Below are 26,617 nucleotides of genomic sequence, written 5' to 3'. Positions count from 1 at the left end.
CACCGCGACCCACTCGGCACCTCCTGCCGGTGCCGGGAGCCCGAGGCCCTGGGAGGCGGTGGTGGGAAGGATGCCCCCAGGTCACCCCAGGGGTGGCTGGGGACCCCCGAAGAGCCAAACCCTCCCCTGGTCGTGTGCTGCCGCCCCCGGAGCTGACTTCTGACCGCGGGTCCGAGCAGAGTTTCAGTCCTTTCTGTTGTGGGGTCTGTTGCCTTCTAAGACGGAAGCTTGAGCGTCTCCAGCTTCCCCACAGGGCTGCACGGGCCGGCTGGAGTCAGGTCCTCGGGCGCAGCTCCTGGCCAGCAGCGGGTCTCGCCCGCCTGTCTCTCCCCCTGTCGGTGCGATTCCACCTGCTTCTTGCTGGGTTGTGAGTCACTCCTGGGCTTCCTGCTGTTACCTTTTTTTCTTTCTTTTTCTTTCTTTTTTTGTTTTTGTCTGTCTGTTGCTGTAGCTATCCTGGGGTCTCCTGCTAGTGGAATTCAGAACACGATTGTTCTGTAGGCACAGGCCCAAGCCCCACAGACCCCAGCTCCATGCAGCGGGCCTCCGCTGCCCTCGGGCTCCCCTACCTGAACCAGCCCCAGACGCAGCCGCAGCCTCAGGTTCCCGGCCAGCAACCAGCACAGCCTCAAACTCACCAGCAGATGAGGACTCTCAACCCCTCGGGTAGGTGAAGGAACTCTGGAGAACTCCATGGCCCCAGATGCAGCCATGGGAATGGCGTGTCTTCCTGAAACCCAAGGCTGCTTTCAGCCGTTGTTTTTCCTCTACATTCAAGTTGCTTCATGTGCACGTGTTACGGCAGACGTGTCATGGTACCTTTTAAGTGGTTGAAAAGGCAGAAGTGTCTGATGCAGGGGAAATGTTCCAGGCCTGGGGGACGAGTGACATTTGAGATGAATCAATGTCTGTTGCTCCTTGTGCTGCTTCTGGACAGCTGTCTCCAGGGAGTTTACATGGCTCAAGCTGAAGCTCACAGCTCAGAGCCCGGCTTGTGCCTCTGGTCTTGACCCTCACCAGGCTGTTTACCTGACGAGCACTTGTGGGTGGTCTGCCAGTCTCCCACTGCTTCCCGCTGTCACCTCAGTCTATTATTGGCCAGTGTTGGCACATCTGTCCATGTGGAGCCACGATTCCCTTGCCGTGCGCACACTCTGTTTTCTCAAAATTTTTCTTTAAATTGGGCCTCCCTGGTGGCGCAGGGGTTAAAGACAGCGCTATCAAGCTGTCCATAGCCACTGCAGCACGAGCTCGATCCCCGGCCAGGGAGCTGACCCACAGGGCAAGGCAGACCTCTCCTGTCTCCCCCCTGCTTCCCTCAGCAGTGTGTCTCGGTACATCTGCCTGTTCTGCTCCCCACTCTGGTGAATCCTCTCACCCCCACACCTCTGACGTGCACCCCGGTTCTTGAATGCATAAATAAATAAATAATTTTTTGAAAATTTTTTCTTTGACGCCGGCGGCGACTGACAGCACAGGTGAGCTCCTGACAGCTGGGGGCAGGTGGGGTGGGGGGCGTTGGGGGGGGGGCCGGGGCGCCCGCCCCCTGGGAGTTACTGGCGTGCGCGGGGCTGCGGTGCCTCCTCTGGGGTGTGGGTGTTTAAAGAGCGCATCGCCGTGGCTGGGCCAAGTTGGCTTTCTGTGTCCAGTTTGACTCAGGAGTTAAAGTCTGTTTGTAAGTTTTTCCGGGTGGATAAATAAAGGTGCTTAGGTTTTGACAGATTTTAAGAGTATTTGCATGAGTTGGAGTGATGGCAAAGAAAATCTAAAGAAATGATGAGCGAAATTTAAAGAACACAGACTCCGTTGTGGTGGGGGGTGGGTTGTGGCGAGGAGGAGGCAAGTGGGGACGCGAAAGTCCCCGTGGGGGGGCAGGGGGTGCGCCTGGAAGTGGCGAAGCTCTTGGAGTCCAGTCCTCCCGTGGCCGCCTCGCGGGCAGGAGCAGGGCCCGCGGCCACCAGGAGGAGGCGGTGCCCCGGCAGTGTCACCCTTCGGGCGGCTCCTGGCTGAGCACGCTCTCTTCGTGTCTGCGGGAGGAAGGCAGCGCCGAGGCGGGATCCCGCTTCCTAGCTTGGGCCAGACTGTAACCGTCCACGGTGCTGTTGTGTATCCCCTGGCCCCGGCTCCCTGTGGTGCCCTCAGTCTGTTCGCAGGTGGGCACAGGACCTGGCATTCTGTGGCGGGCGCCGGGGCGGCCTGCACCGGGCCGTGGGCGGAGAGCGTGAGTGTGGGCGGAGAGCGTGAGTGTGGTAGGAGCTTCTCAAAATAGGAAGACTGCCAAGAAGAAATCTCACGTCCCTTACAACCTGAGGCGTCAAAACTTCGCGGCCACATTTGCCCCTGGTCAGTCTCTGTGGGGGGCAGGGTGGGGGGCGGTGCCGCGACACACTCACCGCCCACAGCCCACCTCGCTTTCGGGGTGTCCGGCGCGTCCCCGGTCATCAGGGCTCTTGGGGTCTGAGAGACTGTGATCGGCAGCCGGATCGGTGACGACAGAAAGCGCGGTAGGAAGTGGGGTGGCTCGGGGCTGAAGACCTTCCCGCGCGCAACGTGGGAGGGAACGACCCAGAACTTACGGGAAAACTGATTATTTCTGTGGCTCTGTTGTGTGTGTGTAGTTTCGAGGTTGTGCTAGAGAGCCGTGTGCCCCTGGTGGCCTGAGCGACCTCCGCCCAGGAGAGCCCGTCATCAGCGGGGCTGGGGAAGCCCCTTCCGGGTCAGGGTCCAGGACCACAGACGCCGCCGCCGGCGGGCAGGCTCCAGAGTCCTCTGCGCCTGGCCTGACAACGGTTTGCGCTGGAAGCCCATTAGCTGCAGGCTCAAGTTTCGTGTATGATGTTTTGCCCCCTGACCTGGATGCTGTTCTGAAACCCTGGGGTGCTTTTCTGAAGCCCACGCTGGAGCTTGAGCCTGTGCTTGGGGGGCTCCACAGTCAGGGAGAGCACTTGGGAGTGTCAGAGGCTCCAGCGCTCGGGATCGGGAGCAGCGATGCAGGAGGAGTGGGCGTGCCTTTTCATTGCCCTGTCTCCGATGTTTTCTCTCCAGTCTTCAAGCCGGAGGAGCTGCGCCAGGCGCTCATGCCGACCCTGGAAGCCCTGTACCGGCAGGACCCTGAGTCCTTGCCTTTCCGGCAGCCTGTGGACCCCCAGCTCCTGGGAATCCCTGTAAGTTGGCATGGTCAGACAGAACTTCCCCGGTGTGACACCCGAGGGCTCGTCGTTTCGCGTCTTCAAAGGGGGTGAAATAACTCCACTTAGAAGATTTCTCTCCAAAGACTGAAGAAGTGTTTTCTGTCCACGCAGTAGTATTCCTGCAACCTAGTGACTGAAATATTCGCTTCCCCCCTTTTCTCTGAAGCTGGGGGGCGAGAAAGAGGGCTCACTCTCTCCAGGGCACACCCTGTGGCCTCACTTTATATCTGGGACTTACTGTGAGACCTTGTCTTAAAAGAATTGGTTTAAATCATAAATCAAAAACCCCACGGGCTCTCATTTTGCTGCCTCAGGTGGTCAAACAGAGGCGGGGGGGGGGCATGAGCATTGTAAGTGGTGTCATTGTCGTGCTGTGTCTTGGAATCTCATTCTGCTTACCAGCACCAAGTGGATAGCAAAAAAAGTATTGGCTGGTAAATTTGTTCATTATTTTAATTTGGAGGTTAAAATTCTTATTTTGAGATTTTTATATTTACAAATATCTTTTTATTTGATAGTTCTTTTAAGATGCCCTTCTTGGGGCCACCCCGGTGGCGCAGCGGTTGAGCGCTGGGTTGCGAAGCTGCCCGCGGCCTCTGTGGTGCCGGTTCAATCCCCGGCTGCTCCCCGGCCACCGGAGGAGGGTCCCACATGGCGCGCAGACCTCTCCTGCCGCCCGCCGCTCCCCTCAGCAGTGTCCTTCGGTCCTTCTGCCTGCTCTGCTCCCCGCTCTGGCTCTGGTGAATTCTCTCACCCTCCTGCGCTTCTGACTGTACCCAGTGCAGGTATAAACAAAACAAACAAACAAACAAATAAATAAATAAGACATGCCTCCATAAAAAAAAATTTAAAAAAAGAAGATGCCCTTCTTTAACTTTGCCTTTGAAGTAATTTGATCACACTTGAAGATAGTATTAGTTTTTGATAGTAAAATTAGAGAAAATTCAGAGGTTATTTTCTTTTCAGTTACCATTTCATATTACATGGAAGTTTTGACCTTTGCTGTTCCAAAATCCAAGTGCCTTATTTTATCTTTTATCTTAAAAGATAAAATAAGGCACTTGGATTTTGGGGCTCCAGCCACTAGACTGAACCATTTTATCTTTAAGGATTACTTTGACATTGTGAAGAATCCCATGGACCTTTCCACCATCAAGTGGAAACTGGACACAGGGCAGTACCAAGAGCCCTGGCAGTACGTGGACGACGTCTGGCTGATGTTCAACAACGCCTGGCTCTACAACCGGAAGACATCCCGCGTCTATAAGTTCTGCAGCAAGCTCGCCGAGGTCTTTGAGCAGGAAATTGATCCTGTTATGCAGTCCCTTGGGTACTGCTGTGGGCGAAAGGTAGTTTAAACTTTCTCTGGGAAATGAACTTCCCTGCGTAACCCAGCCAAAGAGGGTGGCATGATGATGTTTGATAAACTCAGCATTTAGACACACTTGTGCAAGTGGTGTCTGGTCTTTTGGAAAATAATTGCCTGGGGTGATGTAATAGATTATCCAAAGGTAGACGTGCCTATTGGGGACTGAGGTTGAGCCTTCCAGCTGCTCCCGTGTCCATCATATGTCTGTGACAAATGTCTTCCAGCCTCTTCTTCTGTCACATTGTATCCAAAAATGTCTTGAAGTAGCTGTGAAAGTTTTTTAAAAAACCAACCATCCAGTGTACTAACAAATAATCTACTAGTTGAATCTAATTCTCTATAGTGAAATAGAATGTGACATGACAGGAAATGAGATGTATTTTCAGTATTTTTTCTTTGTTTTTGCAGTACGAGTTCTCCCCCCAGACCTTGTCCTGCTACGGGAAGCAGCTGTGCATGATCCCTCGCGACGCGGCCTATTACAGCTACCAGAACAGGTAAGCCCCGGAGCAGGATGTGCTTGCCTGATGGAGGCCAGTGTGTTCCTTTGTCCTCAGGTTCTAGGAAAACTGCCACATTTTTATACTTACTTTTTACAGTATAAAAATAAGCTAAAAACTGCTTGGTGTACTGCTTGGTTCAGGTACAGTCATTCTGAAGCCTTGGTCTTTGTAAAATGAAACCTTTCGAGGAAGAGTCTGGAGTGGAGAGTAGCTCTATAGAAAGTTGTACGCCTTTTCAAGATAGCAGTAAAGCTAAAAAATTGTATAATTCGACATATAAATGCCTAGCTAATTTGGCCTGAACAGTCAGGTGAAAGATTTGAATTAGTGCAAGTTCTTTAAAAAAAAAATAAATCAAAACCTTAAGATTTTTTTAAAAAGTTTAGTAATGCTACACAAAATAAGATGTGGTGCTTTTTTGGAGTTCAATTATGACTCCCCGGTTGTGAGATGGCTGCTCCGGGGTTTCCCTAGGGGCGGATATGCTTACGAAAGACTCGCTGCTCTCAGGGAATGTGGGAGAAGGCTGAAGAACAGCTCTCCTCACTCGAGCAGCGTTGGAATTATTTTCAAAGTCAAGCTTATTTCTGCCAGTTGCCCGGAGTAGCCAGAGTGAGGGTGACGCGCAGGTTGTGCGTCTTGGCTAGACTCTGTAACACCGCTCTGCTTTGTGAGCTGGCAGCTGGAGTCCCTGGGTGCTAGGATGGAACACCGTGCTGCTCTCCATCCTCCAGGTTAAGAATTAAACGTCAGTGTTAGGGCTTGAAGTCTGATTATTCTGATCTTATGTATAAAAAGATCACATGTGCTCTAGTATATTGAAGCTTGGGAGCACTCTACTAGTCCAAAGCTACATTCACAGACCAGAATAATTTTTGTCCTTGAAATTAAGTTTTTTAAATTATTTTAACTGAAAAAAAAAAGTCTGACCGTATTCAAGATAATAAATAATTCCCATACATCCCTATTTTTTGAAAAAGTTGCTGTTGACCTAAAGATGGCTCAAGGAAAGGTTTCTAATCCTTGCCCTGCTCATTGTTCCTGCTACTTTTGGGTCAAGGGAAATATTAGTGTGAAGGGCAGGGAGTGGACGTCCCTGGGGAGGGACCGCTGGAAATAGTGTAACATTTACAATTTAAATTCTGTCCCGGAACCAGATCCCCTTCTTGATGGGGCCTCTCCCACAGCGGCCTGTGCCCTGGACCTGCCACTCTACTGTGCTCAGCCCTGTGGCCTCCAGCACACTGTGTGGCTTAGGCTGCACCTGCTTGCTGGGACTGTGGCCTGGCACCTTCCCCAGCAGCCTCTGTGCCAGGCTCCAGGGAGATAATCACAAGAGTTCACCTTCGAAACCGCTAGTCGTGAAGGTCTTAGAGAACAGGTTAAAATTGACTGTACCCTGGGAAAAGCCCCTGCTACTCCAGTGCCCGACACAGTTGGGGGTCGGGGGAAGGACAGAGAGCAGGCTGCTTGCCCTGTCTCTGACTATCCAGGAACTGCTCGTTGTTGGTCCCTCTGTCCTGGATCTTTTGGGCCCTGCTCTTGCTGGCGGCACAGATGTGGGCCTTGCTCCAGTTGAGAGCAGTTGCGTGCAGGGGCAGCGGGGCACTGTGGCACCTCAGAGGGGGCTGTGACAGGATTGTTACGCAAGTTCCAAAATTTTATTTCTACGTAGAAATTCATTTTTACTGAAGTAATGTATTCTTAAGAGTAGGAGCACATATAGAGGAGTTGTTGTTATATGAAGGATGGATTTTTTTTTTTAAGTGTATCACGTTGCCCCTCAACTGACTCTCCCAAGGCATGCTTTCTAGAATTTCGTACGTGAAGAGATGGACACGACCTAACCCTAAGAAAGCAGCGGTCTGATTGTACAATGGGCGTTTCAACTGCTTACAGTTTCATACTCAATTTTGACTATTTATGAATACTCTGCTGCTGTTTGGAATAATTGTTTTGGCACTTTTACTTTAGTCCTAAACTGTTTGGGCACTTAGAACAATAGAAAATCCTACCAGCCACTTAAATGGGTGAAACTCCTCATCTATAAACCAGAGTATGGCTACATTTTCGTTTTGTTTCCATACATTGAAAATTTGAAAGTAACTCAGGTTGGGAAATTTTTCTATAGATTTTTCTGGTTGCTATCTATAGGTAAGATCGATGTTATTTATAGATAACCAGTTATTTGTATATGTTGATATGATACCTACAACAATCTGCATTTGAAAATTTACTCCATATATTAAATTACCTTTAGAGAGAAGCAGTTACACTGTGTTCACGTTTGGTGCCGAGATGCACGTCCTCTTCCGATTACATGGGCTGTTTCCTTTGCAATTCCATGCCCATCCAGCTGCTTCCCCACAAGACACAGTGCCCTCGAGGCTCTTCAGTTGAAAAGTGGGTTCCTCGCCATCTGTATTTCAGTGTGAATGCGGTTGAGGTGACGAGACAGGGAGGGCTCACTTTAACGTCCGTCAGACCTTGGCTTGCCCATGAATCGCCGGGGAGTTCGGTGAGGGACCAGAATGGTGGCCACTCCCCCCCTGGGCTGTCATCTCTCACGAGGACGACGGAGCCAGGCCCCCTCCCCTTACACCTGGAGAGGTTGGGCTCCCCGCTGTCTCTGGCGTGGCACTGGGGCCGCGCTGCCCCCACTTTCTGATGCTGAGGTTCTCTAGAAGTTGGCAGCACACGTTGCTTAGGCTTCCACGGCCCTCCAGGTGTTCGGCCTGCTCCGGCCTGGCTGTGGCCAGGTTCCATCTCCAGAAAAGGACGGGTTTATCATTCTTGTTCCCGGGTCTCACCAGGTTTGATGTTTGGCTTGATTAGGAGTTGGGCATTTTCCCAGGATTTAAAAATCATCCCACATGTAATTATCATAGCAATTTCGTTTCAAAACTGTCCAGACATCATCTTTCAGCTCACCCACAGTGGCCAGTGATCAGGACACTGATTCCAAGTTTTATTTTTAAAAGGAAACCATTTGGCGCTGAGGAGATGTCTCTCTTGCATGTTACTCCAGCGGCCACTGAATTGCTCGTAGTTCCTGCACCTTGGTTCTATCTTGCCAGTGGGGTTATGCCCTCCTGCACTCGGAAATTCTTTTTACTATGGGATTTCACAGCTCCATGAATAGCCAGAATATTGCTGGAGTTCATTCCAGAAAAGATATATGTGAAAACAGCAAACAAATCAACTGTTTGTCCCTGGTCAGAGTTTCTAATCTTGGCAGAATTGTTATGTGAACAGTCCTAAATAAGCTGGTCCCAGCTCGAACCTTGCATGGGTCCAGGTGCTACCCACAGTGACTGTCGCGTTCCTTATCAGCAAACTGAAAAATTGGATAATTTTGAGAGGTGCACATGCTCTAAAGTGTTTTGCTTTTAATTTGCTATATGTATTTTGTCATTGAAATGCAGCGGGCAGAACGCTCAGTGTGCTTAATTAAGATTAGCTGGAGAACCGGGGCGGGGGACTGGGGGCGGCTGTGGCGGGAACGGAGACCCGCACCCGGGGCTGCCGGTGGCCATGGGTGCGTGTGCCGCCCCGCGCACGTCCCGTGCGGCGTCCTTGACGCGAACCCCTTGGCGCCTGTAGACTAGTGCTGAGCACTAACCCGTACCCGTGCTGCCGCGCTGCCCGACACCCCCTCTGCGTGTGCCCCGCTCCGCCACGTGTCCGTCCCGGTGTCTGTGCGCTCGTCTCGTGTATGCAGCGGCAGCCTGCGTTTCTGTTGGCTCCTCGCTCGTGTCCTTTCCAAACATTTAGTAGTTTTTATTGTAATTGTCCTTATTTGGTGCCCTGAGCCCAGGCTCCCTATTATCTTACAAGAAATTGGGGTGAGTGGATAATTTCTCAAATGCAGATTGTGCTTCAAAGATTAAATTTGCTTCACTTGGATTGTCACCAAGTCACAGCAGCCAGTCACGGAGTATCTCAGATTGACGAGTGACTGGTCCCCGAGCCAAAAAGTTTAAATTCAAGCCTAGAATTGGATTTTAAAAGCTTGTTCATGGACCTACATATATTGTATGGCTTATACAATATATCAGCTTTTCCTCTGTGTATTCGTACTGATAAATGGCTGGAAAGTCTTTGGCCCTGCTGCATTCTGTTCAGTGTTTGTCTCGATGTGGATTTGGTTTCATTTGTATCGTGACCCAATTTACCAAGTGATTAACATGAGAAAAAATACAGGGAAAAGTTAAAACCAGTTCTGGGTGCTCAACGTTTTCATACCTTGAAAGATCTGGCTTCACACTGGAAATAAAATCTCTGCATTGCTGTCAAGCATAACTTTTCCATTTTAAAAAGTGAAAGCTATTTCAGTGTAAGTTGCTTTTTGTCAGACTTTTTTTTTTTTTTCCAAAGTAAATTTTTTTCCATCTCAAACCCTGGAGTTATATTTTTCTAAGTAATGGCAAAATTCAAACTCCTGAGTCGTAGGCTCCTTGCAGTTCTAGTGTGTTAGCGCTCCTTGGCCACGTCTGCGCCTTGGGCTGGCCACGCCCGGTCAGTGTTAGGGATGATGGCCTGTGCTGCGTGCAGTGAGACCGAACGCTAATCAATGCTTTGCCTTGGCTTTCTGCTCTGTGTTGTCTTGGTGTTTGCGTCTCACCCTTACGTCTGTGCTGTCTGTTCCTCCCCGTTCTCTAACCCTGCCCTTCCCCGCCTCCCCTGTTCCTTTCATTGTCCTCACTGACCCATCAATCAACCAACAACGCCCCCCCTTCGTCGTGGTGATCTGCCCTGCTCTGATTGGTGGCTTCGTTGCTTGGGTGGCTGTGTGTTATGATGGACCAGTTCACCCAAGTATGGCCTTCTTGCTGACAGGTATCATTTCTGTGAGAAGTGTTTCACAGAGATCCAGGGGGAGAATGTTACCCTGGGTGACGACCCTTCACAGCCCCAGACGTAAGTACCGTCCTGTCTTTTTTCTTGGGGGGTGACTCATAATTGTTCCTTGTCCATGGTGAAGAGAGGCACCACCACCATATCGATTTCTGTGTCATGTATTATTTCACGGTGACAGTTTTAGCTGGGTCTCAGGGCCCCTCCCACATTGCTTCTGCCATTCAAGGCGCTGGTGCCAGGGCCCCTGTGCAGGTTCCGGCCACCCGTGACCACAGCCCATCTCGCTCACTCGCTCTCCTAAACCAAAAACCACCTGCTGTTTCAGAGCAGCTGTCACCTCTGGTACATTTTCAGTTGCACCCGAGAAGCCAGGTAACCTGCTCACAGAACGGGCAGTGGCAAAGATTGAGTCTTGTGTATATGCCCCACTTCCAGTTGCTCTGCAACCTGCCCCTCTGCGTGCTGGAGCTGACCGGCCACGCCCAAGCGAACGCCAAGTGAGGGAGGCTCCTTCCTCACGAGAGCCACGACTCCCCACGTGTGCGACTCTCCGTCAGCACAGACAGGCAGCGGCTGGCTTGTTCGTTCCTTCCCCGAGCTCACCTTCCCCCGAGGGGGTTAGCCTTCACGTGGTGGAGCTGTGATGGCAAGCACACACTCACGGAGTAGATGTTCAGCTTGTTTGTGTGCTTGAGAGTCCTGAAAACCCGACGCCCTCCCTCCCGGCCCCGACCTGCCAGACTTCTGCCAGGCCTGTCGCCCAACCGGGTTTCCTGCTCAGCAGCGATTCCCGCCTTGCGGGGAAGTCAGGTCAGCGTGACTGGCTCCCCCAAAGGAGATCCTTATTCTTTGCTCAGCTGTGTGATTGATTGGTAATTGCATGATAGGACCCTGTGAGATCACAAGCACGTCACATACAAGTGAGTGTAGCAGAAAAAAAGCCCGGCAGAACCCAGACACTTTGCCCTTTAGGAGTTGGGAAGACATCCTGGGTGGGTGCCGACCGCGTGTCTCTGGGGGGTGTGCTCAGAGGAACGGACTACACCGGTATTGGTTAAATTCAGTAGCCATTGACATTACAGATTTGATTGGAATTAATAAGTTTGAGTCACAACATGATCTAACCGTCAAACCTTGGCTAGTCTTACTTAAGTCCCCCAACAAATGCTGTTTATAATTAAGGGGAAATATTTTTTTTTAATGTACTTTTTTTAAAAAAATATTATTTATACAAGAACTGGGGTACAGACCAGAGATGCAGGAGGGTGAGGGAATTCACCAGAGACAGAATGGGGAGCAGAACAAGCAGATCTATTGAAATACACTGCAGAGGGGAGCAGCAGGTGAGACAGGAGAGGTCTGCTGCGCCATGTGGGTATCTCCCTGGCCAGCAGGGATCGAACCCATGCTGCAGAGGCTGCGGACAGCTCCACAGTGCTGTACTCAACCCACTGTGCCACTGGGGAGGCCCAAGGGGAAATATTTTAAGAAAGACAGAGAAAAATAAATGGCAGTGCTTTCTGTTGAGTCAAATCATATCTCACCCACTTGAAGCTGAGCCGACCGTCCTTTGCATGTTGCTCAAAGGGCCGGTCATGGGGGCAGGCCAGAGACGCCACAGCGCTCAGCAGGCACACTTTAGTTGTTAACAGTTTTCCTTTTTTTTTTTTTTTTTTAAACAAGGACAATTTCAAAGGATCAGTTTGAAAAGAAGAAAAATGATACCTTAGATCCTGAGCCGTGAGTATCTGACTCTTCCCTCTAACTTTGGGTTTCAGTGTCAGGTGAGGAAAGTGTCGCTGTGGCTGGCGGCAGGAGGAGATGCCGGGATGTGTGCCCGGGAGGGACTGCGCGTGCAGGCTCCCATCGGGATTCTTTGTGAACTCACAACATCTGTGTGTCTCCAGAGCTGGCCCTCTCGATGCCGGACATCAGCAATAAGACGAAAGGGATGCTGGGTCCCCTTAGAGCCGCTCTAGCAACTTGGTCCCTGGTGGAGTGTGGCCCCTTAGAGGCCAAAGGCAGGAACATCTGCTGGCGTGTGCCAGTGTCAACTGAAGGGCAATTTCAGAGAGAAAACCTCACAGACCACTTTCCAGGAATAAAGAACAGAGGCCTGATGTCCTTGCCGCTGCCTCTGGCGCAGGGAATTTTGACTGTCCCCATCACCAGTGAGAATGTCTCCTTCGCAGTTAGCTTCTGCGACAGCCCCTGGGGAGACTTCAGAGCTCCTTCAGTGTGGTGGCCACTCCAGCCCCCAAATCCCAGTCCTGAGGACACCTGTGTATGGAGATGCATTCTGTTACTGGGGTGAGCACCCGTTTCGGGCTGCGTGGGGAGGGCTCAGGAGCTGACAAACAGGTGCTCCGTGGGCCCTGACCCCTAGCCCCAGCGAGACTGATGCCTGCAGTGGGAGCCAGACTTCCCACCAGGCCTCCGCCTGGCACCTGACTCTGCTCTGGGCACGGCTTCATCTCTGCTGCCAGAAGCTTCCAGGCTTGGGGTCGCCTTGATCCTGGAGCTCAAGCCTTGGCATGCGCTGTGCAGAGGGAAGCTGCTCCCGCTGCCCTTGGGCCAGCGACAGCTGTGTCCTCATCGTACACCCCCTTTCAGGTTTCACCTTCCTGCAGTTTCTTGGTTTCATTTGGCAAGTTACACCCCATTACCTTGGAATACTAGGAGTCAGGCAGGGGAGTGCCTGGCTGAACGAGGGGAGCCTGTCTTTGAGCTGTTCCTCTTCTGGAGGAAGACAGAGCAGGAGCAGTCAGGGTGCCCTGGTGAGGGGGGGCACCCCTAGAAGCAGGCATGCGGGGAGTAAAGGACACAGGACGTTTGGCAGAGGCCGTTACTGCAGGTTCAGTGGCCTGGTTGTAGGTGGGGAACATGGGTGGCAGCATGGGGGTGCTGGGCAGGAACCACTTACACTGCCTGCTGACTTGCATGTCTCCTGCCTGCCTGCCTGCTGAGGAGTTTCCTAGGGCAGCCCTGGTGTCTGCTGGTGGAAAGAGCATCCTGGATCTGTGGGGTGAACTCACCAGTAAGGAAAGGACTGCTCCTTAGTAGGGAAGTTAGGTGAGACAGAGAACTGTGACTCGGGCCCGAGCTACAAAGTGAAACTGGAGGAGGCCCCTCCCACCTGCAGCTGACACAGAGCACACCTTTGTGCCGGACTCCCGAGCGGGCATTCTTCATGCTGCGTTTTTTTGTTTGTTTTTTTTAAAGATTTATTTATTTGTTTATTTATGCAAGCACTGGGCCCAGTCAGAGGCGCGGGAGGGTGAGAGAATTCACCAGAGCCAGAGCGGGGAGCAGAGCAGGCAGAAGGACCAAAGGACACTGCTGAGGGGAGCAGCGGGCGGCAGGAGAGGTCTGCGCACCATGTGGGACCCTCCTCTGGTGGCCGGGGAGCAGCCGGGGATCGAACTGGCGCTGCAGAGGCTGCGGGCAGCCTCGCAACCCAGCGCTCAACCGCTGCGCCACCGGGGAGGCCCGATGCTGCGAGTTTTGTTGTCTGTTCTTTCAGTCAGTTTAGGCACGGGCAGGGACCACGAGCTGGCATTGGATTTGAAAATGTATAGTAATGCCAGAAATAATGATAGGTAAAACACGACATCTTTCTAGTCATCTTTAAGTATGCTGTAGTTGCAGAGGAGATCAGGGAGGCAAGGAACACCGCATTTGTTCAAAGAAGGGCAGAGAGTCAGCCTTTCCTGTGGGAATACCAGGCTGGCGCGTGTTCAGGTGCAGCTGACATGCTCCGAGTCCTCGCGGGGATGAGGTGTGGGCTCCGGCTCCACGGCCCTGTAGGCTGGCCTGGCACTTCCTGGGTCTTACACTGCGCTTTCTTCTCTTCCAGTTTCGTGGATTGCAAGGAGTGCGGCCGGAAGATGCATCAGATTTGTGTTCTACACTATGACATCATTTGGCCCGCGGGGTGTGTGTCTCCTGTGATCGAGGGGAGGGGGAGGGGGCCTGTGCAGGGTGGAGGGTGGCGGCCTCCGAGCTCTGTCCACTCTTCAGCAAGTCCCTCGCAGGCTTGACGCTCGGTGAGGAGGGCACCCACACTGCTGCGTCGCCGCTTGCTGCTCGTGGCCTGCTCGGCTCTGATCACGCCTCTTTGTTTTGCAGCTTTGTGTGTGACAACTGCTTGAAGAAAACTGGCAGAACCCGAAAAGAAAACAAGTTCAGTGCTAAGAGTAAGTTGTGGGAGGGGTCTGCTCCCTGGTCTGTATGTCAGAGACCTGCGAGAGTCTTCCAGCCTGCCTTCGTGCCTCTCATCCCAGGTTTGGGAGCTTACCTGTCCAGGGTTTTAGTCTGTGAGTTTGCTTTCTGATATTTGTCGTCTTCTCCAGTCATTTGGCTTGATTTTTATTTATTTATGCATACAAGAGCTGGGGTGCAGGCCAGAGGTGCGGGATGGGGGATATGTGAGAGGACTCACCAGAGACAGAGCGGGGAACAGAACAGGCAGATCTACTGAAATCCACTGCTGAGGGCAGTGGCGGGGAGACAGGAGAGGTCTGCTGCGCCGTGTGGGTTGCTCCCAGGCCGGGGATCGAACTCGTGCTGCAGTGGCTATAGATAGCTTGATAGCGCTGAGACTTAACCCCTGCACCTCCAGGGAAGTGCATTTGGCTTGATCTTTATACGAAATTTTATCTTTGTGCATTTACGATCAGTTCAGGTTTTAGGTAAAAGCTTAGATATATAGTAAATTTGTAAATTCTAAGGGAGAATATTTGTCAGCAGATTCTTCTCATGTAGTTTAAAAGCAGGAGTCGTCGCATACCTGCAGCCGACGTCCTGCTGTGACCAGCACACTGAGCCCTGGGCTGGTGTGGGAGCCCTTGCCCAGCAGTGACCCTCTCGGGGCAACCCTGGCCCAGCCACTGCACCCAGCACTGCCAGAAGCCTGGTCACAGTGGCAGAGAAGAGCTGGCAGCGTCCAAAGCGAGAGAGCAACTCCATAGGGTCGGCTCTCAGCGGTCGCGCGGCCTCCTGGCTGGGCGTCCCAGGGCTCCCTTTGCTGAGTGACCAGCAAGCAGCGTCTTCACAGCTCATGCGCCCACCACTCCCGGGCCTCTGGCCTGTCTCCAGCAGGCAGGGGACCAGCACCTTGCCCAGGGTCCCCAGCAGGAGCTTGGGTCATTTGAGGAGATGGGAGCAGAAAAGAGGAGATGCGGGAGATGCGGGAGGTGGAAGGCAGCAGGCAAGGAGGAGGCGCCTCTCAGGCCGCAGCGTCCGTGTCATTCAGGGTCAGACTCGTTTCCAGAATGCGTCGTCCTGTAACTTTAAACTCACTCTGGTAATAACCTTTCAAAATACTGGGTGATGAATTCCCTGCCTGGTAGTATTTCTCTTTACATCAGGGTTCCTCAGCCCAGCCAGGGTTGACATTTAGAGCCCGATACTTCTTTGCTCTGGGAGGTTTATAGGATTTTGGCAGCTTCCCTTTCTGCTAGTCTCTAAATGCTAGTAACTCAGCCCTTACTCCTGAGTGGCAACCATCAAGTACGTCTCCAGATGTTGCCAAACATCTCCTGGTGGCTGCAGGCGTGCTGAGAACCCCTGCTCTAAAGGATTGTCTGAGATCCCTAATGCCGCCAGCAACTTTAGAAACACTCCCCTGAGCCCGGACTCCGGGGATCGGAACAGAATTGCCTGCAGAGCTCTACCCTCCAGAGGGGTGGGGTGGAGGAGGTGCAAAAGAACTGGGAGCTGGCCTGGCCCCCCACCAACCCAACATCCACAGAGTGGTGGGGCGAAATTCGTGGGCCTTGGCCTGGAAGTCAGCTAACCCCCCCTTCATTTTCGGCTTGAACGCAGGTCAGCACAGTCTCTGAGGGTCTCTCGGTCAAGGTGGCCGTGTTCGCTCTGCGTTAACTCAGTACGGAGGCCGCCTTTGCCTGGCTTTCACGACTGAGCCTTCCCTTGTCAGACCTGGCAGGACTGCTCTGGAGGGGAGTTGATTTTTGAGCACAGATCCCACTTCTACACACACGTTCCACAGACCCTCCTTGCGTGCGGTGGCAGGGTGTCCACCGCAGCTTGGTGGGTCATAGGGCACTGGGTTGCTTAGCTGAGGTGGGTGCAGAGCCTCAGCCTCGGGAGGAGGGCCGCCTGAGGCACAGGGAGGGGCCACCCGCCTCCCCTGTGTGCTGACAGCTAAGGGGCGGCAGGATGGGTTTTCCAGCAGGAAGGAGAAACTGCAGCCCGGGTCTTCATGTGGGCACCATGTCTGCTCCCTGCCACCCCTGTGAGGTTGTCCACTGCCTCCTGTAGAGCCCAGGGGTGTCGTGCAGGTGTTTCAGGTGATTTGGAGACGGGCATGAAGACCTGGCTGTGAAGATGTATTCCTTCCTTGCTGTTCGAGAATCTTGGCGTGTGTGGACAGATAGCTGTGGGAGGGGTCCCGCAGGCTACCCTTCGTAGCCATGACCACCTCCTGAGGAAATAAATCTTGCTCAGCAGCAGTGTGGGAGGCCCTGGGGTTGATTGAGAAGCTGTGGGTTTTCTTTAGTCACGTCAGAGAGAATAAAGGAGTCAGCCCTGACTCCCTTGGCTCCTGGTTCTGTGTTTCTCAACATGGGGGAGGGTGCCAGGCTGTGTGGCACATGCCTCCATCAGAATGTGAAGCAGCAGGCCTCCCTGGTGGCGCAAAGAGTTAAGTCTCAACACTATGAAGCTGTCTGCAGCTACTGCCACACTAGTTCGATCCCCAGCCCCGGAGCTGACCTCCCGGGCGCAGCAGACCTCTCCTGATTTGCCTGCTGCTCCCCTCAGCAGTGTGTTTCAGTAGATCTGCCTGTTCTGCTCCCCACTGTCTCTGGTGAATCCTCTCACCCCCCTGCACCTCTGGCCTACTCCCCAGTTCTTGTATGCATAAAGAAAGTAAAGCTGCCTAAATCCACTTCCCCCTTTTAAAGCTCTTTCAAGTTTTTGTTCTTCTGTGGGGTTTTATTTCATTATCCTTTTTTTTTTTTTAAGATTATTTATTTATTTATACAAGCACTGGGCACAGTCAGAAGCGCGGGAGGGTGAGAGCAGAACAGGCAGACTGTCGAAGTACACTGCTGAGGGGAACAGCGGGCAGCAGGAGGGGTCTGCGCGCCATGTGGGACCCTCGCCCGGCGGTCAGGGATTGAACCGGCGCTGCAGAGGCTGCGGGCAGCTTCGCAACCCAGGGCTCAACCGCTGCGCCTCTGGGGAGGCCCTCATTATCTTTTTAAATCACTTTAGTGAGGTGTAACTTACATTTCAGAGTAACTTCTTTCACCACTGGCATGCCTACTGCTGGAAGAAAATGGAATTTAGAAAGTTAAATTTTCCAGCTATTTCTTGATCTCCATAAGGAATATTTTAAAATCACAAATAGTTTAAAATACATTTCTCATTTCTGTAATATTTCAATGTCAGTAACTTTAAGTTTAAATTTGGGGAAAATGTCTTCAAAACCCCATCATTTCTAATCTCCGTCAGCCTGTAGCGCCTGATTTCCCAGGTGCAAGCAATTTCTATTCTGAGATGAACGCTTGCTTGCCGTCTCACTCCCGTCACAGTGGCCACACCTGGAGTGGTCCATGGGCGAATGGGGGACCAGGCCAGCACCCGAGAAGGGTGCTGGGGGGCGCAGATCTAGGTGCTGGGGGCCTGGGACCCTCCAGAGCAGCAGCAACCCTAGTGGTCTTGCCCTTGGGTGGGGCGGAGGGGGGTGTCAGTGTGTTCTGTCTTACACTCTGCAGCCAGACTTCCAAGCCGGGCAGGAAGGGGAGAGCAGGTCACAGAACACTCTGTGCCGTCCTGTCCCCAGGGCGTCTGGCAGCCGTGCGTGCTCATGCGAGTTCCTCAAGTCTGGGTTCCTGCCAGTAGGCACAGTTGTGACACCGAGTGCCCTCACTGGATACTCCGGGACCTGGGAGTGAGCTGCAGCAGGCCAGTGGGCACAGCACAGCTCTCCACACACCTTGTTCTCTGCCGCCCCCCAAAACCCATCTTCTGTCAGATTTGGACACTCTTGGTGGCTCTTTGGTCCTTAGATCAGGGAAGGATGGACGTTCCAGGCTGTGGGGCCTTTCCCTCTGTCCGTCTGCATCTCCCCTGGGTTTTGGGGACACGAGCCTTAAATTATCAGACCACCCTTTATACGCTGGGTTCTGTGGCCTCGGCTGCTTCCCCACCGCCCTTCCAAAGTCTGCTCACCTGCTCCTTCTGGGTTTTCCAGGACTGCAGACCACAAGGTTGGGGAACCACTTGGAAGACCGAGTCAACAAGTTCTTGCGGCGACAGAATCATCCTGAGGCCGGGGAGGTCTTTGTCCGCGTGGTGGCCAGCTCAGACAAGACCGTGGAGGTCAAGCCCGGGATGAAGTCACGGTGCGTGTGCAGGCGTGTCCTTTGCCACGGCCACCACTCCTGGCGGGCCGGGCCCTGTGTCCAGCCAGGCGGTAGAGCTTGAGCGCTTCATCTAAGACTTTGTGGTGGTTAGCTGCAGCCTGCCCTGCTCTCGGCACCCCAACTTCATCTGGGGGATGCCCCGCCGACTGAAACACTGTCATAGAACAGGGCCATGGCTGCGGTGCTCCCCGGCGCGGGCCTCCCACTTGCGCCCCGAGGGGTGACAGCAGGTCTCCTGTGAAGCTCCTCGTAACCAGGGACTTCATTTCAGGTTCGTGGATTCTGGGGAGATGTCGGAATCGTTCCCGTACCGAACTAAAGCACTCTTCGCTTTTGAGGAAATTGACGGGGTGGACGTGTGCTTCTTCGGGATGCACGTGCAAGAGTACGGCTCGGACTGCCCGCCTCCCAACACCAGGTGGGCCCCGCGTGTGTGTGCGCGCGTGCGGGGCGTGCTGGGGTACAGCCAGCCCCAGCTCTGCTGTCTCACAGAACCTCCGTGCTGTGGAGCTACGTTTAAATGAAACAAGCCGCGCTCCACCCACCGTGCCCTGGTTCATGTCGTTTTCTGCTGAACCAGCGGGAAGTGAAGGGTGTGGGTGACTTTTTCAAGTGTGTGTGTGGTGTCACCACATGAGGTCCCGATCCCAGTTCTCCCGCTGTCCCGTCCTGTCTGGGGCAGGCCAGCTGACAGGCCGGTCCCGGCACCCTTCCTGAAGCACCTGCTGACGGTTAGACAAAGCGCCCTGCCCAGAGCCCTCTGTGCTGAGTGGAGCGTGGGGGTCAGGGACCCAGAGGTGCTTCCTCGTTTATCCTGATTCTTCCCGGTTCCCCGGGGCGAGTGACGCCCTCGCTGCTTTTGTCCACGGTGACACGGAGTTCCATGGCAGTGGCTGGCGGTGGCAGCGGCGTGTGCAGCCCTGGTGAAGGCCGTCTACACCAAGGGTATCTCCAGAGCTCTTTAGAGCTCCCTGGTGTTGGCGTCTCACACGGGGGGCTCCTGTGCGTTAGAGTAACGCCGCCCTCCTCCCCAGGCGCGTGTACATCTCTTACCTGGACAGCATCCACTTCTTCCGGCCCCGCTGCCTCCGCACAGCCGTGTACCACGAGATCCTGATCGGATACTTAGAATATGTGAAGAAATTGGGGTGAGTTCAGTTCAGATTATTTAGAGCTATTAAAGGCTCTGTTCTCATTTTGCACTATGTATTTCTCTCTTTGAAATGAGCGTAATTTTTAAGTGTTTATGTTCACGTCCTTCACTGGATTTAGGGGTCCCCCGAGCCCCCCGCACCCCATCGTAGCCAGTGATGCTTGCATTCCCTGCTTCTGCGTCTCTCCTTTTCCCATTCCAGCCTCCTTCTTAACCTTATTGTGCGTCATTTATCTATTGTGAAATCCACCGCTCTTCAGTGACAGTACAGCCGCCCCGCTGCTGCCTTCCCTGAGAGCCCCCGTGCCCGGGCCGCTCGCCCTGCCCGGCAGCCCCTGGCCTGCGTGCTGTCTCCATACACCTGCTTGCCGTGGGCATGTCCTCTGAATGGCGTCCCCACAGAGGTGGTGTCTGGCTTCTGCCTTCTCTTTTTATGTTCTAATCTGTCACAGTCCTTTGCAAATGTGTAAGTTGGAGTTTCTTGATTGGCGCATCCTGAACAGAGTGAATGATGGACTTTAGCGAAATAGCCACCTACCTTTCCAAGCACAGGCGTGGGGAGACGGGGAGCTTGGGCTTCTCCCCGAGTACTCTCTGCGCCACAGGCTCCCTGCAGCCCAGCCTGGCCAGAGGCGTGAACCCCCGGAGGCTGTCTCCCTCCATGTCCATCCTGTGTATGGGCCACAGGGCGCCCTGCCTGTCCCCCCACCCCCCACACCAGCTCTTGGAAATGCTGATGGCTCACACATACTGCATGCGCCACGTTCTGGTCATTCCCCTGTTCTCTCTAGTCCTTGCAGTTCCTTCTCTTCTTGCTTCTGTCTCTGCTCCTCTGCTTTTCTCCTTAAAGGAGGGACATTAACATAGTGTTTTCATCTGAGCCGTCATTGTGTGTGTATCCTGCAGGTATGTAACAGGACACATCTGGGCCTGCCCCCCAAGTGAGGGGGATGACGACATCTTCCACTGCCACCCCCCTGACCAGAAAATCCCAAAGCCCAAGCGCCTGCAGGAGTGGTACAAGAAGATGCTGGACAAGGCGTTTGCAGAGCGGATCATCCACGACTACAAGGTGCCCGTCCTGGTGGCGCGGGTGCTCGGCCCTGGGCCTGCCTCTCACGTGTTCAGTGAGGATGAGAAAGCAAAGAAAGGCCCCAGATAAAAACACAGACGCCTCTCACTGCCATCTGTCAGGGCTTTCGGCCGGCCCCCGAGGGCTGCACAGCGGGGCTGCTTCGCCGGGCACGGGCGGCCGTGGTGTTGGAGGGGCCTCTGCTCCCCAGGGCACGCCTGGGCCCTGACATCTCACGGCTGTGCTTTGTTCGCTCTCCAGGACATTTTCAAACAAGCGACTGAGGACAGGCTCACGAGTGCCAAGGAGCTGCCGTATTTCGAAGGCGACTTCTGGCCCAACGTGCTGGAGGAGAGCATCAAGGAGCTGGAGCAGGAGGAGGAGGAGAGGAAGAAGGAAGAGAGCACGGCGGCCAGCGAGACCCCGGAGGTGAGCCGCGGCCGGGCGGGGCCCTCGTGACTGGGGGCAGCCCGCTGGCTCCCTCCCCCTCCCTGTCTGTGTCGCGCCCCCTGCCTGCCCCACGGCTCTTCTTTGGGGTTCAGCCTGCCTACCGAGTCACTGCAGCTGGGCCACCTGAGCAGTGCACTGGGGCACTGCAGACACGCCACCCCTGCCCTCGGGGTGTGCTGGTGGGAGGAACAGACACGGGGAAAGTCCGCGCAGGTCCTCTCCGAGGCGGCCAGAGGGTGGGGCGGGCAGGCCGAGGCAGGGACGTGTTGGGGCGGTGGGGGGGGAGCCAAGGATTGGCAACGGGCATATCGACGCCGAGATGCCTGTTTTCAATTAAGAGAGAGACACCTAAGAGCCAGGAGAAGCCGTAAGACCGAGCGCTCAGAGAAGCAGGCTCCTGAGGGGCCATGCAGGTCCTGAGTCCCAGGCTTGGGGTGCCCCGGCCTCGCAGAGTGGCTGGGGGCCCAGCGATGCGCAGGGGCCAGTCCTCGGCCCGTAGTGGCGCACGCGGGCACCCGCTCATTTCTGATGTCCCTGGGCTGCGCTGCATGCGCGACCCAAGGTCCTCAAGGCAGAGTTGGTGCTGGAACCGGCCTTTGGATTGTGGGCCTCGCTCCATTGGCCGCTCTGACGTGAGAGACCAGACTTGGCTCGTGAGCCCCCAGTGTCCCTCTGGGTGGGCCAGAGGGCCCTGCCCCAGAACCTTATCCCCAAACCTAGGGGGCGAGGTAGGGGGCAGCCTGGCATTTGGACAGCACGGCTCCCACTGTCATGGAAAGGCACTGGGTGAGGGGCGCCCGAGCAGGCCCAGAGTACCCTTCTGCAGGGGCACCCCAGCCCCTCAGGGTGGGTGCAGGGCTCATGTGTCGTCCCACACGAGTCAGCACTTGGTGGGCTTAGCTGCCCTTTCAAGAAGAAAATCAAATGATACTGATTATATTTATTTTTATTATTTTTTTTATCACCTGGCTCTCTGGGAGAGTTTAAAAGCTCACTGGGAACTTGAGCAGATGTTGGGGTTCAGTGTACCGCACCCAGTTCCTCCTGCTGGCTCCTCCCATCGGCGTGCTGCAGCCGTCACAGCTGCCACCCACCTGGCGCGTCCTCGCCGAGTAGGCCACCCGCTCTGTGCCGCGCGCCCCGTGGTCCTTCGGTTAGGGCCGGTGGGCGTCAGGCTCCTCTGGGCTCTGTGAGCCGTGGTCTCGCAGAGTGGAGTGTCCGGGTCCCCGCCGGAATGCAGGCAGAGGGTCCCGGGGACGGAGCAGCTTGGGGCGGCGTCTGTGCCAGTACGGGCTTCAGGCTGCCTGCCCCGCTCCACAGGGGCGACGGTTGGCATCACCGCTGCACCAGGGCTGTGGCATGGAGCTTGAGCAGGGCACTGCCTACCCCGTCTGCCCCCATGGGCTTGGCGCTGGCATCCTGGGCGTCCTGTCCTCGGGAGGCAGCGTGCTCTCTGGGCAGCCCCGGCTCGTGGGCTTTCTCCATGGGTGTCTCCACATTCCCAGGGGTCCTGCAGCCCAGGCCCTTCCCGCCTCACCCGGCATCTCCTCAAGCGCAGCATGTTTATCACCCTGCTCACCTGGTGCTGGGGGCTGCCAGCCGGGTTTGTCTGACAGCTGCGTGCGCTACTGCAGGGCAGCCAGGGCGACAGCAAGAACGCCAAGAAAAAGAACAACAAGAAAACCAACAAGAATAAAAGCAGCATCAGCCGAGCCAACAAGAAGAAGCCCAGCATGCCCAACGTTTCCAACGACCTGTCCCAGAAGCTCTACGCCACCATGGAGAAGCACAAAGAGGTAGCGGGCGGGCAGGCGGTGTGGGCCCAGCGCTGAGCCCCTCCTGGCCCCAGAACCAGGTGGAGGACTTGCAGGGGTGCCGAGAGGAGGGCGACAGCCCCCCACGGCCGTGAGGGCACACGGCAGGCAGAGCCGACTGGCCGCTGGACAGCCCCGCGCCCCAGGGAGCGGGTCCAGACATGACGGGACTGTGGGTGTCGGGGCAGCCTGTCTGGGGCTCACCGACTCTCCCCCCCCCCCATACACCGCAGGTCTTCTTTGTGATCCACCTCCACGCTGGGCCGGTCATCAACACGCTGCCCCCAATCGTCGACCCCGACCCCCTGCTCAGCTGCGACCTCATGGACGGGCGCGACGCCTTCCTCACACTGGCCAGAGACAAACACTGGGAGTTCTCCTCCCTGCGCCGGTCCAAGTGGTCCACCATGTGCATGCTGGTGGAGCTGCACACCCAGGGCCAGGACCGCTTCGTCTACACCTGCAACGAGTGCAAGCACCACGTGGAGACGCGCTGGCACTGCACCGTGTGCGAGGTAGGCCGGCGCCGCCACGTCGGGGCGCTCACGGGTGCTCGTGGCGGGGGGGGGGGGGAGGATGCTGGTGGGCTGTGCTTTGACCGCCTGGGCCCTCATCCCGGGTGATCCTGCCTCCCTGTGCATGCAGCGCACAGGCGGGTCTCCCCAAACAGCACAGACGTGGCCCCTCTTCCCCGCCACCCTGGTGTCGTCCACGTCGCCCACTGTTCCCCGCGTCACGTCCCTGGGAGGACTGGCCCTGGTTTGGGCAGCAGGGCAGGGCCTTTCCTTTCAATGCCCCAGCCTCCTGTCCTTCATTCCCACTGCTGGAATGTTCTGCCCTTTCTACCAGCGGGCCACCAGTCCCATCAGGCCTCCTTGTCCAGATCTTGTGCTCCTGGTCCGGGCTGTGGGTGCAGGCCCCCCGTGGAAGCCCAGCCCAGGGAGAGGCGTTTGGTACCATGGTCAGAGCCCAGGGTCTTGCTCTGGGGGGTGCGGTGGTCTGGGCGACCCAGCACTCTGGGGTGGCGCTTGGGAGGAAGCAGGTCAGGCGGTCACCTCCGTCATTCCTGTCCTGTTGTGTTGACGGTGAGCGCCTGCAACGGGACACAGCGGCTCTGGGTGCCGATCCTGGGGATGGGGGGTAGGGGTCCTCGCCCACCAGCGCACTTGACAGGCCGAAGCCCTGCTCTGGGTCGGGACCTGTGGCTGCACACAGTGGAGACGGTGGGTGGGGAGAGGTCAGAGAGCCCCCAGATGAGGGTCCCAGGGCTGGAGGGGGGCTTGGCCCGCACCAGCCTTCCTGAGTGCACGGTCTTGCCGGAGCCCATGCTGACGCAGCCACGTCCCCCGCTCTCTGCAGGACTACGACCTTTGCATCAACTGCTACAACACGAAGAGCCACACCCACAAGATGGTGAAGTGGGGGCTGGGCCTGGACGACGAGGGCAGCAGCCAGGGCGAGCCGCAGTCCAAGAGCCCCCAGGAGTCCCGGCGCCTGAGCATCCAGCGCTGCATCCAATCCCTGGTGCACGCCTGCCAGTGCCGCAACGCCAACTGCTCGCTGCCGTCCTGCCAGAAGATGAAGCGGGTGGTGCAGCACACCAAGGGCTGCAAGCGCAAGACCAACGGCGGCTGCCCGGTCTGCAAGCAGCTCATCGCCCTCTGCTGCTACCACGCCAAACACTGCCAAGAAAACAAATGCCCCGTGCCCTTCTGCCTCAACATCAAACTCAAGCTCCGCCAGCAGCAGCTCCAGCACCGCCTGCAGCAGGCCCGGCTCATGCGCCAGCGCATGAGGGGGTAGCCTACCCCCAGAGGCTACCCCCCTGCCATGCCTCAGCAGCGGATGCAGCAGCACCTCCCCCTTCAGGGCAGCTCCATGGGCCAGATGGCGGCTCAGATGGGCCAGCTCGGCCATGAACACCCGCAACGTGCCTCAGCAGAGTCTGCCTTCCCCTACCTCAGCTCCCCCCGGAACCCCCACGCAGCAGCCCAGCTCGCCCCAGACACCACAGCCCCCCACCCAGCCCCAGCCCTCGCCTGTGAGCATGTCACCAGCCGGCTTCCCCAGCGTGGCCCGGACTCAGCCCCCCACCACGGTGTCAGCCGGGAAGCCCACCAGCCAGGTGCCGGCCCCGCCACCCCCGCCCAGCCCCCACCCGCGGCCGTGGAGGCAGCCCGGCAGATCGAGCGCGAGGCCCAGCAGCAGCAGCACCTGTACCGGGTGAACATCAACAACGGCATGCCCCCCGGGCGCACGGGCCTGGTGGCCTCGGTGAGCCAGATGGCCCCCGTGGGCCTGAATGTGCCCCGGCCCAACCAGGTCAGCGGGCCGGTCATGCCCAACCTGCCGCCTGGGCAGTGGCAGCAGGCGCCCCTGCCTCAGCAGCCGCCCATGCCAGGTCTGCCCAGGCCCGTCATGGCCATGCAGGCCCAGCCCGCCGTGACTGGGCCGCGCATGCCCAGCGTGCAGCCACCCCGGAGCATCTCTCCTGGCGCCCTGCAGGACCTGCTGCGGACCCTGAAGTCACCCAGCTCCCCACAGCAGCAGCAGCAGGTGCTCAACATCCTCAAGTCCAACCCCCAGCTGATGGCCGCTTTCATCAAGCAGCGCACAGCCAAGTACGTGGCCAGTCAGCCTGGCCTGCAGCCCCAGCCGGGCCTGCAGCCCCAGCCTAGCCTGCACCAGCAGCCCGGCCTCCAGAACCTGAATGCCATGCAAGCCAGCGGGCCTCGGCCTGGCGTGCCTCAGCAGCAGGCCATGGGGGGCCTGAACCCCCAGGGCCAGGCCCTGAGCATCATGAACCCCGGGCACAACCCCAGCATGGCGAGCATGAACCCGCAGTACAGAGAGATGCTGCGCAGGCAGCTGATCCAGCAGCAGCAGCAGCAGCAGCAACAGCAGCAGCAGCAGCAGCAACAGCAGCAGCAGGGCAGCGCGGGCATGGCCGGGGGCATGGCGGGACACGGCCAGTTCCAGCAGCCTCAAGGACCCGGAGGCTACCCCCCTGCCATGCCCCAGCAGCGGATGCAGCAGCACCTCCCCCTTCAGGGCAGCTCCATGGGCCAGATGGCGGCTCAGATGGGCCAGCTCGGCCAGATGGGCCAGCCTGGGCTGGGCGCAGACAGCACCCCCAACATCCAGCAGGCCCTGCAGCAGCGGATTCTGCAGCAGCAGCAGATGAAGCAGCAGATCGGGTCGCCAGGCCAGCCGAACCCCATGAGCCCCCAGCAGCACATGCTCTCAGGACAGCCACAGGCCTCGCACCTTCCCGGCCAGCAGATGGCCACGTCCCTTAGTAGCCAGGTGCGGTCTCCGGCCCCTGTGCAGTCTCCGCGGCCCCAGTCCCAGCCTCCACATTCCAGCCCGTCGCCACGGATACAGCCCCAGCCTTCTCCACACCATGTCTCGCCCCAGACTGGCTCCCCCCACCCAGGACTCGCAGTCACCATGGCCAGCTCCATAGATCAGGGACACTTGGGGAACCCCGAACAGAGTGCAATGCTCCCACAGCTCAACCCCCCCAACAGGAGTGCGCTGTCCAGTGAGCTGTCCCTGGTCGGCGACACCACAGGAGACACCCTAGAAAAGTTTGTGGAGGGCTTGTAGCGGTGCGAGCGCGTCACTGTCCCTTTCATGTTTTGGACTTTTTGTACTGAAATCCAAGCATCCGGGCTCTTTTAGTCCCGGGTGGACTGCTACTTCCAGGCATGGAAGGGGTCGATTGCTGTTTAAAGAAACAATACAAAGAATATATTTTTTTGTTAAAAACCAGTTGATTTAAATATCTGGTCGGTCTTTCTTTCTGTTTT

General features: G+C 56.1%; 1 protein-coding gene across 1 annotated transcript in view; it reads left to right on the top strand.

The window, feature by feature from the left end:
- LOC311181814 (CREB-binding protein-like) overlaps window positions 1-26,414 on the top strand; it is a gene marked incomplete at both ends in the record, with an annotated part of 37,887 nt that extends 11,473 nt beyond the window's left edge. The window contains 17 exon segments of the mRNA XM_084250255.1: window positions 3,046-3,164; window positions 4,301-4,540; window positions 4,969-5,057; window positions 9,903-9,983; window positions 11,607-11,663; window positions 13,780-13,857; window positions 14,052-14,119; window positions 18,145-18,295; window positions 18,588-18,734; window positions 19,351-19,464; window positions 20,376-20,541; window positions 20,803-20,970; window positions 22,626-22,787; window positions 23,039-23,320; window positions 24,165-24,604; window positions 24,714-24,949; window positions 24,952-26,414. Of these exon segments, the coding sequence (XP_084106381.1) occupies window positions 3,046-3,164; window positions 4,301-4,540; window positions 4,969-5,057; window positions 9,903-9,983; window positions 11,607-11,663; window positions 13,780-13,857; window positions 14,052-14,119; window positions 18,145-18,295; window positions 18,588-18,734; window positions 19,351-19,464; window positions 20,376-20,541; window positions 20,803-20,970; window positions 22,626-22,787; window positions 23,039-23,320; window positions 24,165-24,604; window positions 24,714-24,949; window positions 24,952-26,414 (4,061 nt within the window).
- Window positions 26,415-26,617: the final 203 nt, after the last annotated feature.

Source organism: Talpa europaea (genome assembly GCF_964194135.1).
Source record: "Talpa europaea genome assembly, chromosome: 12".
NCBI lineage: Eukaryota > Metazoa > Chordata > Mammalia > Eulipotyphla > Talpidae > Talpa > Talpa europaea.
This window is presented reverse-complemented; position numbering and strand designations above follow the sequence as displayed.